Source organism: Trichechus manatus, unplaced genomic scaffold, assembly GCF_000243295.1.
Source record: "Trichechus manatus latirostris isolate Lorelei unplaced genomic scaffold, TriManLat1.0 scaffold00010, whole genome shotgun sequence".
Taxonomy (NCBI): Eukaryota; Metazoa; Chordata; class Mammalia; order Sirenia; family Trichechidae; genus Trichechus; species Trichechus manatus.
In genome coordinates this window covers 4,942,478-4,957,595 of record NW_004443946.1, presented here as the reverse complement: position 1 = coordinate 4,957,595, position 15,118 = coordinate 4,942,478, and the positions used below count along the sequence as shown (strand labels likewise).

General features: G+C 41.9%; 1 protein-coding gene across 8 annotated transcripts in view; it reads left to right on the top strand.

The window, feature by feature from the left end:
- Positions 1-464: 464 nt before the first annotated feature.
- The window catches only part of DDHD1 (DDHD domain containing 1), a 116,593-nt gene continuing 101,939 nt past the window's right edge, over positions 465-15,118 (top strand). For 2 of the 8 annotated variants that reach the window (XM_023726203.1, XM_023726204.1), the window contains exon 1: positions 525-1,472. In XM_023726203.1, the coding sequence (XP_023581971.1) occupies positions 632-1,472 (841 nt within the window). In that variant the 5' untranslated portion in view covers positions 525-631. Of the gene's footprint in view, positions 1,473-15,118 lie in introns of all 8 variants that reach the window. The other 6 variants (XM_023726201.1, XM_023726200.1, XM_004370873.1 and 3 more) reach the window with 5 other exon arrangements.

The window sequence follows — 15,118 nt, the reverse complement described above, 5'->3', positions numbered from 1 at the left end:
AGGCCGACAATTCTGGAAGGAACCAGAACCAGGTGACTGAAAAGGTCCAGCTGAGGCCGCCATGTGGGCCCAAGGCCACAAAATCTACGCTGGGAGAATCCAGCTTCCGGGCCCCTCTGGACACGTTGCTTAAGCATCGCGATACAGATTGCAAGGACGAGCGGGGTAAACAGTCTTTAGATCTGGGCTCTGAATCTCAGAAGGGTAGGGCAGAGGAAGTTGTTCAGGGAGAAAAGGGAGGAGGCGGAAGGGAGTTGTGGGTAGCGGAAGGGAGATGGAGAAGCCGAAAGGTGTCCTAGTGACCCGAGCCGACCCAACACCCGAGGCGGGAGGAGTTGGGAGAACGCCCCCACGCATCGCCTGCATGGGCGGGGTTTTCTGGGCTGTGCGCTCAGCCGGCGGGGCGGGGCCGACGGCTCAAGCACCGCCTACGTCCTGCTGCGTGACAATTGGATGGGTGGTGGAACGCGCCTGCGGCGGCTGCGGGCTTCAAGGGGGGCGGAGACGGTGCCGCTGCCGCCGCAGCCCCGATCAGGATTTGAAAGATTAAAAACTCCGGGCGCAGAGGGCGGCGCCGTTTAATGTGTGACGGAACCGCTGGGGGCCACGGCTCGGCACGGGGCCGGGTACCATGAATTACCCGGGTCGCGGGTCACCGCGGAGCCCGGAACATAACGGCCGTGACAGCGGCGCCTGGGAGTTGGGCTCGGATGCGGAGCCGGCGTTCGGCGGCAGCGTCTGCTGCTTCGAGCACTTGCCCGGCGGGGACCCCGGCGACGGCGAGGTGCCCCTGGCCCTGCTGCGCGCTGACCCCGGGCTGCACTTGGCGTCCGGCACCGAGGACCACAACCACCACCTGGCGCTGGACGCCTGCCTTAGTGACGAGAACTATGACTTCAGCTCAGCCGAGTCGGGCTCCTCGCTGCGCTACTACAGCGAGGGCGACAGCGGCGGCGGCGGCAGCTCCTCGTCACTGCACCCGCCGCAGCAGCCGCCGCTGGTCCCATCGAACTCCGGGGGCGGCGGGGCTGCGATAGGGGCGTCCGGGGAGAGGAAGCGCACCCGGCCCAGCGGCCCGGCCGCTCGGCACCGGTACGAAGTGGTGACGGAGCTGGGCCCGGAGGAGGTGCGCTGGTTCTACAAGGAGGACAAGAAGACTTGGAAGCCCTTCATCGGTTACGACTCGCTCCGCATTGAGCTCGCTTTCCGGACCCTGCTGCAGGCCACAGGCGCCCGGCCCCAGGCTGAGGACCTGGACGGCGACCATGTGTGCGGCCCAGGTACCCCCGCGGGCCCAGCCTCCAGCTCCGGGGAGGACGACGACGAGGACCGCGCCTGCGGGTTCTGCCCGCGCGCGGCGAGTCACGAGCCCGAGATGGAGGAAGTGGTGAACATCGAGCCGGTGTGCGTGCGGGGCGGACTCTACGAGGTGGATGTGACCCAAGGAGAGTGCTACCCTGTGTACTGGAACCGTGAGTAGCGGCTAGGGGAGGGCTCGCCGGGGTTTGGGCGGGACGGGCTGCACCTGCAGATGCACCGGGGTGGGTTTGGCCCTTGACCGCTGCGGAGAGGCAGGCGCGTGAGGCCTGGCTTTGGTCAGGGCAGAATGGAGATCGTGCAGGGAGCGCTGGCAGGTGAAGGGTAAACGAGCAGATGGCAAAACCCAAGCTGCCTTGGATCAAGAGGAGAGGAGACTGCCGGGGTAGCGTCTTCCGGGTGAGCCGGCTGCTGCTGCCATCTCTTGGAGGTGATCCAGGAAGGGATCTGCAGCCCGAAAGGTTTAATTTCTTGTTCCTACCACAGCTTTGCCCACCTGGGAATCTGATTCGGTCTCATTTACCCTGATCTGCTTTAAATAGCAGCATGTCCTCTGGGGTGGGAAGGTTTGAGAGAATCTGTACGAGAATCAATAGTTCAGTTATGGACTCTGGAGAAGAAAATTAATCCCTGGCGGGAAAGGGAGGGAAATAGGTTGTTCCCACCGGTTACATTTTTGGGAGAGGTAGAAAGCACTGCATAAAGCAGCCAAGTTCTGGTAAGCGGGCCCGCTCATTCTATGAAATACTCGGTTTTGACCCTTAAGTGCTTGTTTTTATATTTTTATTTTTGCCTGTTAATCTTGCAAAATTATAAGGCATATGTCTCGGTTTCCTCATGTATAAAATGAGGATAATTGTACCTACCTCATAGGATTGTTGTGGAGATTAAGTGAGATACTATTCATAAAGGACCTGGAACTGTACACATTTGTGCTTTATAAGGTTAGCGTTCGGCCCTTGTTCATTAGACAACACCACAATTAGGTTTATAGTTAGAGTAAGGTGACCAGAAATATCTGTCAGTGCATGCAGCAAAGGTTGCATATGTAATATATAGCAGATATTCTGTACTAACAGAAGCTACTATTGGCCACCAATATTGGCCACCAATAATTCGTAATATAGGGTTTTAATTCTAATGAACCCAACACCCTTAACTCAAATATCATCGATTGTCACTAGCCTTAAGTTCTCCATACTTCTTACAGTATTCTGCCTTATATTAATTATCTGTATTTATGGCTTAGCTTCCTTTTTATACATTTAGTATCTTAAGGGCAGAGTCCATTACCTTTATCTTTGTATTCTCACAGAGCCTCCAAAAAAAAAAAAACCAAACCTGTTGCTCTTGACTCATAGTGACCTGATAGGACAGAGGAGAACTGCCCCATAGGGTTTCTGAGGAGCTACTGGTGCATTTGAACTGCCAGCCTTTTGGTTAGCAGCCATAGCTCTTAACCACTGCGCCACTAGGGCCCATGGTGCAATAGGTATTCAATAAATAGGTATTGAATTGCATCAGTAATTCTGATAATGTTAAAAAATGTATGGCAAGCATAAGTCACTAAGATTGCAATGACAACATGTGTCAAATCCCTAAATAAAATAAGCATAGCAGGAAATTTAATTTCTTACTACAATTTAAGATGACATTGAAGGCATTTGTTACCATTTTTACAAGTTCAGAATCATGTTAGGATCTGTCACATCACTCATGTTTATAAGCTCAGTAAGGGCGGGATTATACTTAAGGTCCTTGTGAGTTGCCGCTGACTCAGCAGTAACTAACAACAACAAGGGCCGGGTATTCTTGTATTCATTCATTCATTCATTTTGTTCATACTTACCAATTATTTGTATGTGCATGATACAGTACTCCTGTAAAAGCATTAGGAAAGGTAGAAAAAAGGAAAATCCTTACCCTTCAGGAACTTCTCACTTAATCTTTTCTTCCTAAGATCAGAACATCACTATGTAGATTTTTTTCCTGAAAATAGAAGCACAGTGACTTAATGGAGCCAGAAAGTTGGATAAAATGCAGGTCATCCTCGGAGAGGGGACCGAGCACCAAACAATGACTCTTTACCATTAGAACAAACTTAAGTATATTTACCTAGAATGCTGTGTGCTCTTTTGATTTATGATAAAATTGTTAATGCTTACATAGTGCTTTCCTGTTTAGAAAATGATTTTCACATTAATTATTTCACAACAATGTCAAATTAATGCTGACATTTTGTATATGAAGAAATGGGCTCAGTGGAGTTAATGAATTTGTTCGAGGTCACTCAGCTAGAAAGTGATAAAGCAATCTATAGTCTAGTGGGGGAATACAGTGCAGTGTCCAAAGAGTGTCTGACCCATCCAAGGATGAAGGTGTCAGGAAAGCTTCCCAAAAGATGCGAGGCTGAGTCCTAAAGGATGAATTTATAAGGCAGAGGAACGGGGAAGGTAGAAGGAAAGGCATTGCAACCAGATGGGGTGACATTTGCAAGGACACAGAGGCATGAAACTGCATGACATTTTGAGGAAATGGTGGCTGTGCTTGCAGAGGCTAAGATGCACTGGGATGGGTGGGGAACAGGATGGAGAACAAGTAGGAGCACTAGCACATGAATGGCTCATTTAGGAGAGTAGTGGAAAAGGGACAAGGGTGGATGTGCAGTGCTAAGGAGTTTGGACTTTATCCAGTGAGCAAAGGGAAACCAAATAATTGAAGATTCTCTGTTACTTAGGTGATTGGTGTCAATGTGGAGATTGGATTGGAGGGTCAGAAACAGGCTATTATTAGAAAGCTAGTGTCATAAATCAAGTGAGAAATAGTGCCTTACAAAAGTTAACCTGAAAGGACACATGAACTTTTGAAACTTCTTTCTTGATGTAGATAGCTAGTAGGCTTATTATAGATTATAGATTAATTTTTGTTAACTAACATAACAGCAACACTATTTTGACTCCATTTGAACATTTTCTGAATAGTTTTCTGCACAGTACAATCCTTTGGGTGTCCAAGGTCCTCATAAAAAAAGCTACAGTGAAAACACAATAGTGCCTTTTGTGGCATCCCATAATTTACCACTTCTTACAAAATCTCCTGTAACTTTGCTGTAATTGGTTCTTTAAGTCTATATGTATTATGTAAATTTTTGCAACCCCTTGGAGGGCTCAGTCCATTATGATCTCTCCAACTCTTCTTCAAACCCTTCTTCAAATGGAAGGATTCTTACGATACTTGACAGCTTTTGACCTTCTTCTCATTTTTACTTTTCTTTTTTAACCTTTTGAAAACTTTCTGGATAGTGATAATGAAAGGTTAAAAAAAAAAAAAAATGAGTCTAGCAAGTTCCTTTACAGCTTGGTGGTAGGATTCCAGTGTCCATTTAGACTCTGTGACCTAATAGAGCCCTGCATCTGGGTGTGGGCCTATGCCTGTTTTAAACTCTTACTAGCAGTTACAATTTAAATCAGCATAGGGTACACAAAAGAGAAACAGATTTGTCTTTCTGTAGATCGGGAGACAATTTTATTACATATGAAAAAAGTATTAATTATAGGAAATTTATTTTTGTGTGATTGTATGTTTAGATGTTCTTCTGGCTGCATGTGGACATTTTAGATAAGAACTGATCGTTGCTGAGTAGTGGCTAAGTGAACTGCCTCGCTCCCTGTCTTTTTCCTAAGCTACTTGTATCCACTTCATAGGCTTGTTGTGAGGATAATTATATGTAATATGTTTAGAACAGTGGTTGGCACAGAATAAGTACTGGGTAAGTGTTAACTATATCTATGTGGATCTCAAAAAACAGTATACCTTATTTATAGAAGTTCATGTGAGGGTTAATAAGGTTGACCAGTGCAAAATTGTGCAGACTTTATTACTGACCTGCACCTCATCAGAGGTGAAAGTATATTTGTGAAGAATATTGGCAAGAAAGTGGCCAAAACATTTAGTAATAGTTGAAAGGAGCTCATATGGAGCATTCTAGAGTAATTTGATGAGCTTAGAAAGTATAGTCTGATAGCAATTCTGATGGCAGTAATGTGTGTGGTATACCCTAGGGAGTATGTAATTTCCGTTCATTGACCAAAGTAATTTAATTGACCAAATTTTTATGTGAATGTGTAGTTTCCAAAAGCAGTCGTTAAGTATAAGCCACAGCTTCCTCCTCCCGGCTCTGGTGCACATATGAGGCCTGCTTGCATTATTATAATTCTAAACCATTTTCTGTTTCAGGCACTTTAAAACTAACCAGTTGTCTTCACAATACATTGGAATAAAAGGAAAATAATATTCCCAATAAAATGAGATAGAAAAAATGGGACTTTTTTCACAAGTACCCAAATTATATGATATTTATTAACTTGTAACAGTCTCTCTTAGACCTTTTCCATTCAGGGGTTAATACCGGTCATTTATGAGGCTGAGGGCATCAGAGAAAGTAATGAGGCCCAAGGGGTGGAAGGATTCTTGATCAGCTTCTCCTTCCAAAAAATCCCTGTGGCACAGTGGTTAAGCGCTCATCCGCCAACCAAAAGGTCGGCAGTTGGAACCCACCAGCCTCTCTGTGGGACAAAGATGTGGCAGTTTGCCTCCGTAAAGATTACAGCCTTCGAAACCCTATGGGGCAGTTCTACTCTGTCATGTAGGGTTGCTTTGAGTCAGAATTGACTTGACAGCAACAGGGATAGAGGATTAGAGGCCAGGCATTGGCATGCCTGACCCTGAGTAAGCGCTGCAGACTTTAATCTCTTACACCTTTAACTGCAGTATCCCCCACCAGCCCAGACTGGAAAGCAGCCTTGACCTGCATTGGAGCCCCTGGCTGCTCAGGTTTGCAGAACCCTGGCAGTAGTGTTCTGAAAACCCACCCCATCCCAATTCAGGTCTGCTTTAGACTGATGGCACTTTTCAGTGACTTAACTAAAACAGCACTAGGATATGAATGTCTAGTGTGGCATGTATGGAGGACAGGACTTGACACTTCCTGACTAAGGCATTCAAGACTTCTTTTTCCCTTTGCATTGTACCATTAGTTTAAAAGTTGATTTAGTATCAGTTATTTGTCCACCTTGTCTGTATATGGCTCAACTGTAGTCATGCACATTTGTACAGATGGTTTCTATAAATGTTCAGGGTAACTAGTGCTGTTTTCTTTCCCCTGTCAATGTCTTCTTCTTTCCTTGCCTTTACCATTTTGTCATAAAAGAGACTTTTTGTGCTCTTCTTTTCCAAATTTTATTTCCTGAGTCTTTTATCCCCACATATCACCCTACAGTTTCTGCTTTTTTGAGACCTTTGATGTCAGGAACCCTAGGGCTGACCATTTTCTGTAGAGAGCAGTAAAAAGCTAGATGTGCCGATCAAGAAATTGTGAGAATTATGGACACTGGGAGAGGGGAGTAAGGAAAGAGGGAGGAGTGAGGGAAATAGGAAATGTGTTAACAGGAAGCCTAAGATGGAGATTATTAGCAGAAGAAATGGAAAGTTAGATAGTTCTGGAATCCCTGTGTTTTGGGGAATCTGATCTAAGATCTTTATCTTTTCATGAGGTTGATAGAGTTTAAACTGTGCGCGTTATCAAGAGAAACTGTCAGCACTGATAAAAGGTATAGATACAGGCAGTCCCTTCTTTCTAGCCACAATACATTCCTAAAAGCTCAGTTAAAAAGTAGAACAAGGAAAAACATCATTTTTTATAACCTACAATTCTACTCTTTTGAGTCTGTATTGGAAAAGGGAAATTGTGCCCACAAAAGAAGTTGAATCAGTGACAAATGGATTAATGGAATGAAAAGCATAATATAGACAGGCGGTTTTTGATACCACTGGATTAGGGGACAGATAAAATTCAAGGTGATGAAAAGTAGGAATTACCTCTACCAGAGAACCGAAGAGAAACAGTGGGAAAATTTATTTGATTGTATAAAAGTAATTTTAATTAATTTTATGGACTGCTTTCCAATTTTACCAGATTACCGTACAATAATAAATTATATACCCCTTAATATTTTCTCTACTGTTTTATTACATTAAACTGTATCTAGATAATCTTTATAATCATTTTTCTTGTATGTTCAAATAAACTCTGTTGAATTCCTGCTGGGGCCTAGGACAGCCTTTGGAAATTACATTGTTATTGGTACTTCTGTATCCTATGACCTCAGATAATCTGGAAGTTTTAGAGAAGTATAAATTTCATCAGAATGGATGACTTTTCCAAAGAATTGAGAGTTCAGCCTTTATTTGCTGGAATATAATTTTAACTATTAATGGAAAATTAACTATTAATGGAAAATTTCTTTAATCTTACTAACTCTCCCATTGACTACTTCTCGATGGACCATCAAGCTAGCTCTTGAGACACATGATATGGGACAAAGAGCTGAGTGTTCTATGCTAAGACATAAGATTTCTACATTATGTGCCATGGAATGTACTCTCAACAGCTTCAGATGATGCACAGGGAGCTGAGTAGAAAATTACATCTGAGCCTTGACACAGGGATAGTTAAATGCCTTGTACTTTACTACCTGTTACAAATAGTCAACTTTCAATTAGTTTTTTATTGACTGAACCCATTATTTTCTTGCCATTCTAAAGAATTGCTTCTAGGTAGGCCCAGAATGTCCAATATCCACCTGATTACCCACCTTTAGTAAAAGTTGCATTTTAATATCTAGTATATATTTTAACATTTGGTATATATTTAAATATTAAGTTCTCCTGAATCACACTTACTCTTCCATGGCTACTCATCGTTACTGTAATGAATCCTTTCTATGTGGCTAGCACTAAATGAGACAGGTATTCTTGTGAACAGATACTTGTCTTTGCTCAATATATTCCTATAGCCTAAACCCCAGCTCTTCCAAATACATCCAACCATTATCACTCTTCTTATTTAAGATTAGCACAACTTGCTCGTGGTTCTGCTATTTGCCTTTCACTAGAAAAAATTGAAACCTTATGTTTTAGAGTGTCTTTTTGGGTATAGTTGCAGTTTGTTCTTTAACCTGTTTACTGTTTAGTCTAGTATACTATTTTGTATAGACTGCATTATCTGTTAACACTTTTTTTGGTGGGGGAGAAAGGTGTGCCTTGTATATAGAGAATGTCTCTAATCCTGGAATGCTGAGTTGAATTGTTTGGAATTTTGATTGAATTCTTTTTTGGAAAGACAACCCATCAAAGTATGATAGGTCACACATAAAGGGTGAACCTGGTTTACAACATTTGTTTTCAGATCAGCTCTTACCCTACTGTAGCTCATCAATTTCATTTCTGCCCCCTCCATTTCAACTCTTAATGGTTTTTCTAGAGAGGCAACATTGTGTAGTGGTAAAGTATGTGAATGACCACTGGTACCAGGCTACCTGGGCCCAAATCCCAGCTCTGCCATATACTGTCTGTGACCTTGGGCAACGGGCAATGTAAATGTTCTGTGCCTCAGCTGCTGCTTCTGTAAAACGTGGATAATAGTAGCTGCCTCTTAGGATTGTTGTACTAAACGAGTTAGAATATTTAGAGATCTTGAAACGTACCCTGATGCATAATAAGTTCTATATAACTACTAGCTATTATTATTTCTTCATTTTCCTGCCACTTCTAGCCTTCCAAATTTACAGCCCACTTGACATTCTTGGCTTTCAAATCACCTACTTTGATTTGTAGTCTCTTTCCTGACATAGTATTTTCTTGGCCTGCTCTCTTGGTAATCGACTCTCAATTAGACACAGCTCTAGAACCCTGTAACTGTTGCCTGTCCTTATGAGAGGCTGTGACTGATTTTGGCCTGATCTTTCAAGCCCCAGAAAGAACTGTGCTTTTCTAAGTCTTCCTGGCTTAGACCCCAGAGGAGTGTACCAGTCATTCTCTTAGAAATCTACTACCTGTGGGAAAGAAGGGATTCTTTTCCACAACAGCATTCAAAATTCTTGGGTATCTATTTTTGGGGGGGGTATGCAGACGCTGTCACCAGATATGGGAAATGCTAACTCCACCCCAAAAGCTCATTTAGAAGATCAGCTACCAGGATTTTTGATACAGTAGAGGACTTCTGAAAGAAGTACAGCCACAATGTTCCTTAGAAGTGAGGATGGTGAGATTTTGTCTCACATACCTTGGACATGTTATCAGGAGGGACTAGTCCCTAGAAAAGGACATCATGCTTGGTAAAGCAGAGGGTCAGAGAAAAAAAGGAAGATCTTCAGTGAGATGAATTGACACTGGTTGCAACAATGGGCTCAAACATAGCAACAATTGTGAGTATGGTGCAGGACTGGGCAGGTTTCATTCTGTTGTACATAGGGTCACTATGAGTTGGAACCAATTTGATAACACCTAACAACAACAGCAGACTTTACTGTTTTCTGAAAGACCACTGAGTTTTCACTTGAGGCAGAGCCAGTAGTGTGCTTGGTTTTCTGCCATGATGGCAAGAAATAAACAGCCCTCTTACAGTGAAGGAGACCTCAGCATGTAAACTTAGAGGGATTCCTCCTAATTGACTGGCAGTGTTACCAGCATGGTGAGGATGGCAGCTAAGTTTGGCACCTAGTACGCAATTTAAGTTGAAATAGTCTTGAATCTGCCCTTAGTCTAGGGATTTAGGGCAGCCATCCCTTATCCAGAATTGGCAATAAAAGCCATGTGGGTTCAGAGAACAGATCTTGATGATCAAATTCCCTTGACTTGAATCCTCAATTTACCTAGCTGACTTTGGGCAATTTATAATCTCACTGTGGCCCAGTTTCTCCTTTGTAAATGGAAATAATTCTTGCCTTACAAGGTTGTTATGAAGATTCAATTGAAATACGTATATAGAGAGAGCACTTAGCACAGTACCTGGCTCAATAAGTGTTAATTATTATATCTACACCAGGCTGGTATATGTGCTCTTGAGCTAGAAGCCTAGCTTCTGGAGATTAAAAAATGTGTGGTCGACCTGTCTTATTTGTGTAAAAGATGAGTGGGAAGCCTTACCAAAATTACTTCAGCCTAAATTTGATTACCATACACACACACACACATACACACGCACACACGCACACATGTATGCATACAGTATTATATATATATATACATACTTGTGCTCATCTTAAACCTGTTTAATCACTCCCTGAGAGTTCTGGGAATCACAGGGAAATATCAATTGCAGGGACCTTATAAATCCTTCTGTAAACTCAGGTTGAGCAAAATGAAGACTTTTCCATGTCAGGTAAGGACAGTCCCTGCATTGCCTCTGCTGGATTCTCTTTTCTGAGGAATGCCATCCCATCTTACACCAGTAGTATACAGATTTCATTGAGCCTAACAGTCACTGGGAAGAGTATTAAAAATACAGATTCCCAGATCTCATCACTGAAGATTTTATTCAAGAGATCTGAGTTGGGGCTTGAGAATTTTCTTCTTTACTCAGTATCCCAAGTAATTCTGATTGCAAGGGGTTTATAAGACCCCACTTTGATAACATTGTTAGTTCATAATGCTAACCCCACCTGTAGTCTAAATGGCTTGTAGTTGCCTCATTTGTAGTTATCTCTACTTACACTCAGAGAATTACCTGTTCAGCCAGTCCAAGGTTGCATTTCAACAAGTACTAGGGGAACTAGCCTTCAGCCTGTCTTTATTTCATCTCTGTTGTTCTTTCTGCTTATCTATTTCTGCTTTGTCCTTCCTGTTTAAAACTTCTATATTCTTATTGGAAACCCTGGTGGTATAGTGGTTAAGAGCTGTGACTGCGGTCAGCAGTTCAAATCCACCAGACTCTCCTTGAAAACCCTATGGGGCATTCTGCTGTGTCCTATAGGGTCGCGATGATTCGGAATTGACTCGACGGCAGTAGGATATCCTTACTGTTTTTCCTGTCTGCTTGTTCTGTCAGTTATTGAGAGGGGGATGTTGAAGTCTCCAACTATAATTGTGGATTTATTTATTTTGGTTTTTTTTTTTTTTTTTTGCTTCATGTATTGTGAATCTTATTAGGTACATACACATTTAGAATTGTTATATCCTTTTGCTGAAGTAAAGCTTTTAAATCATTTCAAAATGTCCATCTTTATCCCTGATAATATTCCTTGTACTGAAGTATCCTTTGTGTGATAGCCACTCTTAACTTTCTTTTGATTAATATTTGCATGATGTATCTCTTCCTCTCCTTTTACTTTTAAAATAATTATTTATTTTGTTGTTGAGAGTATACACAGCAAAACATACCAGTTCTACAGTTTCTACGTGTACACTTCAATGACATTAATCACATTCTTTGAGTTGTGCAACCATTCTCACCCTCCTTTTCTGAGTTGTTCCTACCCCATTAACATAAACTCACTGCCCCATAAGGTTCCTGTCTATTTTTTCAAGTTGCTGTTGTCAGTTTGATCCCACATAGATAGACCTTAAAAGAGCACAGTGCTCAAGGCAGATATTCTTTACTGGTTAAGCTAACCTGTTGTTTAGTTTTAAAAAGACTCGAGGGGATATTTTTACTTTAAGATTTAAAGATTATCTCTGGGCAGTAGTTTCAGGGGTTCATCCAGCCTCCATGGCTCCCGAAATTCTGGAGTCCATGAGAATTTGAAATTTTGTTTTGCATTTTTCCCCCATTGCCTGTCCTTTTACTTTGAAACCTATCTGTGTCTTTGTTATCTGTTGGGTCTTCCTTTTTTTAAATCCATTCTGACAATTTGTCTTTTAATTGGTGTTTTAAAACCATTTACATTTAATGTGATTAAATGATAAGATGAACTTAAATTTACCATCATTTTTTCTTTGTTTCATTTGGGATGGATTGTATTGTTTTCAAGTTCACTGATCTTTTCTTTTGCAGTATCTAATCTACTATTAGGAGTCCTGGTGGCGTAGTGATTAAGTGCTTGGCTGCTAACCGAAAGGTAGGTGGTTTGAACCTACCAGCAGCTCTACAAAAGAAAGATGTAGCTGTCCGCTTTCATAAAGATTACAGCCTTGGAAACCCTGTGGGGCAGTTCCACACTGTCCTATTGGGTCACTATGAGTCGTAATCAACTTGATGGCAACGGGTTTGGTTTTTTGGTTAATCTGTTAAATTGATCTCATTTGGTATATTTTTCATTTATGATATTGTATTTGTAAGTCCAATTTATGTATTCTTTAGTATCTTCCATTTCTCTCTTATGATGTTCATGTTTTTCTCTACCTTCTTAAATTAGTGTATATAATATTTGTTTTAACACCTTTCTCTGCTAATTTTACTATCTGTGGTATTTCTGGGTCTATTTCTATTGATTGACTTTTCTCTTGGTTATGGGTTATATTATCTTGCTTCTTTGAATGCCTGGTAATTTGTTTTGGATGCTAGGCATTGGAAAATTTTAGTTGTGTGTTGGATTGCATAGGATTTCTTTAATGTTGTTGGGATTTGTTCAAGTATACAGTTACTTTAGATCAATTTTTTAGGCTTTATTTTAAACTTAGTTAGGGTGGATCCAGAGCAGCCTTTAGCCTGGGGATAATTTATCTTCACTACTGAGGCAATATGGAGTCCCTGGGTGGCTCAAATGGCGAAAGGTTGGCAGTTCAAACCCACCCAGAGGTGCCTTCAAAGAAAAGCCTGGCAATCTGCTTCTGAAAGATCACAGCCATGAAAAACCTATGGAGCACAGTTCCGTTCTGCAACATGAATCTGAGTCAACTTGACAGCAACTAGTTTGTTGTTTGTTTTTTTTTTTTAACTGGGGCAATGCCTTTATGAGGACATTACTCACTGCCCTATGGGTTAGGTCTTTATACTCTGGCTGATTGGAACTCAAACTATTCTTAGCTTTATGTGAGCTCTGGAGATTGTTCCACCTACTGCTTTTTGGTGGTTCTTTCCCTGGCCTTGGGTAGTTTTCTCCCACACCTATATACATTATTACTCAGCAAAAGGCTCAGAGAAGCCCCTCTAGTAATCTCTGTCAATGTCTCTGTACAGCCCTCTCCTCTCTAGTATTTTGCCCCACAGATTCTAGCTACTTTGGCCTCCCTACACTCTGAGCATTGTTTTGCAACTTAGAAAACTGCCAGGCTCAGTATGGGTTCCCTTTCCCTGCATTGTAGCCTGGAAACTCTCTCAGGCACTAAACTGGGGCAGCCTTAGGAGTTCTCTAAGGGATCACTGTCCTGTGCTGCCTGTTTTACAATGACTGAAAATCATCAAATCATATTTTGTCTGAGTTTCTAGTTGTTTAAGGTAAATTCAGTTAAATCCAGTACTTGTTGCTCCATCATGGCTAGAAATGGAAGTCTGTCCTTCCAATTTAGCAAACTGATTTACTCTCTCCACCCTCGGTCTTTCTTATCAAGCTGATATGGAACAAGTGGTTACTTATACAGTTGCTGTTGTTAGGTGTCACTATGAGTGGATTCCAACTCATAACGACCCCCTTCTGACAGAGTAGAATTGCCCCATAGAGTTTTCTTGGCTATAATCTTTATGGAAGCATATTGTCAACTTCCCCTTCCCACCCTTTTGGAGCTGCTGGGTAGGTTTGAACGACTAACCTTTTGGTTAGCAGCTGCACCACCAGAACTCCTTTTATCACACACAGTATCGATTTGAAATGTCTTCTTTAGCTGTAGGGTGGAAGTAACTGTTAGGCTTGTGCCAATACCAAAGTTATTTGCTGAAATAATGCCTGTGACCACTTTCCCAATTGCTGCATTTGATTTCTCATGCTCCCTGTTGTTGTTGTTAGTTGCCAACCAGTTGACTCTGACTCATGGCAGCCCTATGTATAACAGAACAAAATGTTGCCTGGTCCTGCACCATCTTCATGATCTTTGAGATGTTTGAGCCATTGTGTGTCAGTCCATCTCATTGAGGGTTTCCCTTGTTTTTGCTGACCCTCCATTTTACCAAACATAATGTCCTTTTATAGAGATTAGTCTTTCCTGATGATGTGTCAAAAGTAACAAGATGAAGTTTTGCCATCCTCGCTTTTAAGGAACATTCTAGCTTTATTTCTTCTAAAACTAATTTGTTTGTTTCCTGGCAATCCATGGTATATTCAGTTTTCTTCACCAGCACCACAGTTCAAATATATCAATTTATCTTCTGTCTTCTTTTTTCATTGTCCAGCTTTTGTATGTGTATGAGGTGATTGAAAAGATGATGGCTTGGGTCAGGTGAAACTTAGTCATCAAAGTGACATCTTTGCTTTTTAGAGAGGTCTGTTACAAGAGATTTTCCCAATGCAATATGCTGTTTGATTTCTTGACTGCTGGGTGTTGACTGTTGATCCAGGTAGAATGATATCCTTGACAACTTCAGTGTTTTCTCCATTTATCATGATGTTGCTTATTGACCCACTTATGATGACTTTTGTTTTCTTTACATTCAGTTATAATCCATATTGAAAGCTGTAGTCTTTTACTTTCATCAGTAAGTCTTTCAAGTTGTTTTTATTTTCAGCAAGCAAAATAGGGTCATTTGACTTCTGGCAGCATGGCAGTCTAGGCAGAGAAGCACCACGCCGTCCCTCCACAGCAAAGATCCGAAAAAACAAGCCAAACAGAGAAAACAGCAATCCTGAAATCCTAAATATCAAATGAAGAGATAAAGAACCCAGCCAAGCACCAAATGGAATAAGAAACTGAGAGAGCAGAGAGCGAGGAGACATACATGGAGAGGTCCCCTATCAACTAATGCAGCATGGATCTGCCATCTTGGACTCCTATCAGAGACCAGCAAATAGGGAGTACGAGAAAGCAGCTTCATGGAGCTTCCAGCAGGAGACAGAACAACTGGTAAACAGCGATATATGCTTTCCCACCCCCC